Source organism: Pagrus pagrus (genome assembly GCF_965226575.1).
Source record: "Pagrus pagrus genome assembly, chromosome: 9".
NCBI lineage: Eukaryota > Metazoa > Chordata > Actinopteri > Spariformes > Sparidae > Pagrus > Pagrus pagrus.
Window position 1 is genome coordinate 1 of NC_140193.1, and position 2,986 is coordinate 2,986.

General features: G+C 46.3%; 1 protein-coding gene across 1 annotated transcript; it reads left to right on the forward strand.

The window, feature by feature from the left end:
• Nucleotides 1–16: 16 nt before the first annotated feature.
• Nucleotides 17–2,578, forward strand: LOC311262179 (purine nucleoside phosphorylase LACC1-like). The gene is made up of 2 exons (XM_084361414.1): nt 17–239; nt 2,002–2,578. Exons 1-2 carry the CDS (start codon nt 43–45, stop codon nt 2,201–2,203), a joined length of 399 nt encoding a protein of 132 aa, XP_084217540.1. The 5' UTR covers nt 17–42; the 3' UTR covers nt 2,204–2,578.
• Nucleotides 2,579–2,986: the final 408 nt, after the last annotated feature.

Here is a 2,986-nt window from a genome sequence, read left to right on the forward strand (position 1 = left end):
CACTGGTCTTCAGGCTGGAAAGGGACCCTGTTGGGGGTGGCTATGGCAACAGTAGAGGCCATGGTGAGGGAGTTTGGTTGCTGTATGAGCGACATCGTGGTGGCAGTGGGACCGTCGGTGGGAGCGTGTTGTTTCACTCTAGAAAGAGATCAGGCGCTCGGCTTCAGCCACATCCACCCAGACTGTGTTCCTGATCCAGAGTCAGCCCGACCACACGTCAACATCCGCCTCGCCAACAGGTGAGAACAGTACCGTCACTGATCCAGAGTCAGCCCGACCACACGTCAACATTCGCCTCAACACCATTGACACCACAGATACTGTAACATCTCAGGCTGTAAAAGCTGGAGCGCCCCCATCAGGTGTGAGGCCACGCTGCCGGATAAACTGACCACATGTTATGTTCGTTTGGAGTTCTGATTGGCTGTCACACCTCCTCTATGTTAGTGCTCAACACCAGAGCCCCCAGAGATATTGGCCCTGCCCTTCATAGCTATGAGCCCCGCCCCCTGGAGGTGTGAGTCCCGCCCTTCATAGCTGTGAGCTCCGCCCCCCAGACTGCGCTCCCAGACATCAGGACTCTGAGGCTGTTTTCGAAACCACATACTACCGTACTGCCTACTACACACTGTATACTGCATACTGAATGTGGGATTCAGCATGCTGATTCAGCAGACCGACGCCGTTCACACCGCAGTATGCAGTAGCAAGTTTCCCAGAACGCATTTCGTGGCGACCGGCAGCGGTAGTTGTAAAACAGGCGCGCAGCTGTTTTATTTCCCGCTGCAGCGCTGTTAATATGTCACTTTATTAAGTTTTAATATGTTTTCATGTAGAAAGTAACCGTTCAGATCCCCAGTGTGCGGTTAGTTTACTCAGATGACGGCTGTTTAGTAATTTGCCTCGATGTTTTGGGAGAAGTGAAGCTCCAGAAGGAGCGGCTCGTCTCAGAGGCAGCAGCCCGTCTCCAGAGGTGTTCGGCCGGCCAACATGCGTCGTCGTCCCGGGGGAGACAGCAGGCCAGTTATCTTAACGCTAGAGGGAAGCTTCATGTCTGTAGTGGACAGTACACAGTACAGCGCTGTCTCTGGAGCTCTGTGTGTACAGACATCACCAAATATTAATTTAAAAAAAAATGTTTTAATTAACAAAGTTTTTCATTTCATATGTACAACAGCCTGGATTTCTATTGTACCTATAGCTTTCGTCACAATAGTCAGTAGCCTGTGACTGTACTTATGATATGTAAACGCTGTACTGCTCCGGAGTACGTGACAAGGACGTCATGATCCAGGCTCCAGCGCATTGCATTGTGGGAAACAGTAGGCAGAGTAGACTGGTCGGATGCATACTGGAAATATTTTCCGAATCAGTACGACATCCGGGAACTTTTCGCATACTACATATTGGCCAAATCAGTACGTACTAGCTGTATAGTATGCGGTTTCGAATACAGCCTTAGTGAAGAATGAGGACGACACCGCCGCCATCGGCCTAATTACAAACAACGATGAGAGTTCATATGGGGAGGAAATCAACAGAGGTGGGAATTGTGCAGTCATCAAGTCATCTCCATGCCATGTATTTGTTCTGCTCAGTCACTGAACCAGGTGCATTCACTAATTAGCTCACCTTCCTGGCTGAAGAGCTGTGCTGATCGGACTCAGCTGGTTTAGTGCATGAACAGAACAAATACATGGCATGGAGATGACTTGATGACTCCACAATTCCCACCTCTGGAAATCAACAATCACCAACTTTATAGTGAATATTATCTTTGTTAGTCTGTATTTGTTTATGTTCTCCACTCAGTGTGAGCTGTTAGCAGTTCCTGTTTGCAGGATGTAATAGATTACTTTGATACTGAAGAAAACTTAAAAACATGGCGATTCTCAGAGAGTCTGATGATTTCTAAGCAGAATTCTGGAGGTTTGTTCATATGAGATAATAAAAGTAATGATGAAATAATTGTTTGTAACCAGATCACCTCTTGGTCCTCAGGTTCCTCCTTCAGAGAGGAGGCGTCCTGTCTCAACACATCCATGACGACTTGATGACAGAGCGACCATGTGTGACGCCGTGCACTTCCTGTCAGCCTGAACACTTCTTCTCTCATCGCAGAGACGGACCTAACTTCGGCACTCAGGTGGGCTTCCTGTGGATCAAAGAGACAAAGGAACGGGCCCCGCCCCCGGACAGGTGAGCCCACCTGACAGGAGAGACTGCAGCTGATTGGACTGTCTAATAATCAGCAGGTAGAAACACCTGCAGACAGCTGGTGGGACCAAATCAAAACACTTAAACTTCAACTCACGCTGTTCTGATTGTGTATGTTGAATTTATTGATTGAATATGATGAATAATTAGTGCTCCACCTCTGTTCCAATCATATTAATGTTACAGTTCCAGCTGACTGAGTTTTAGTGAACGGACCAGATGAAGTTCAGCAGCTGCTGCTAATGAGCCTTAATGAGGTGTTCAGGTGCAGGCAGGAGACGTGGGAAATATGGCAGTTGTGGGTGAAACGTTCTCACCAACATTAACATTTGTATCCTAAATAAACATCATGACCTCTGAATTCAGTGTTCATCTCTGTGTCTGGTTGGTTCTGATTGGTTCTGAGGTTTTCACATCCTGAATATGAGAGAGACAGTAAAGTTCTCTGTGATTGGTTGACACATCCTGAAGTCACTTTCAAGGTTTTATCTGCAATCAATAAAGATTTTCTTCAAACAAACAGATATTTATACTTAACTTCAGGATGGGTGTAAAGATTGAAGCTACAGAAAAGATTTAGCAACAGTTTAGATTTAGGTGTGATTTAGATCAGAACGTTTCAGTCTCCATCTCAAAACTAAAACTGTAGATTTCTCTTAAATGTCCTGATGTTCAGTTTGTCTGTTGTGTTTGATGAAATACCTGCAGACGTCACACCGTCTGGATCTGATGTCAGTACTGGTGTGTAGACAGTCTGTACACCGAATGT

Coding starts and splice junctions, on each gene's coding strand:
- LOC311262179 (XM_084361414.1), top strand. CDS start 43: ATGGCAACAGTAGAGGCCATGGTGAGGGAGTTTGGTTGCTGTATGAGC. Junction 240..2,001: donor AACATCCGCCTCGCCAACAG/GTGAGAACAGTA, acceptor CTTGGTCCTCAG/GTTCCTCCTTCAGAGAGGAG.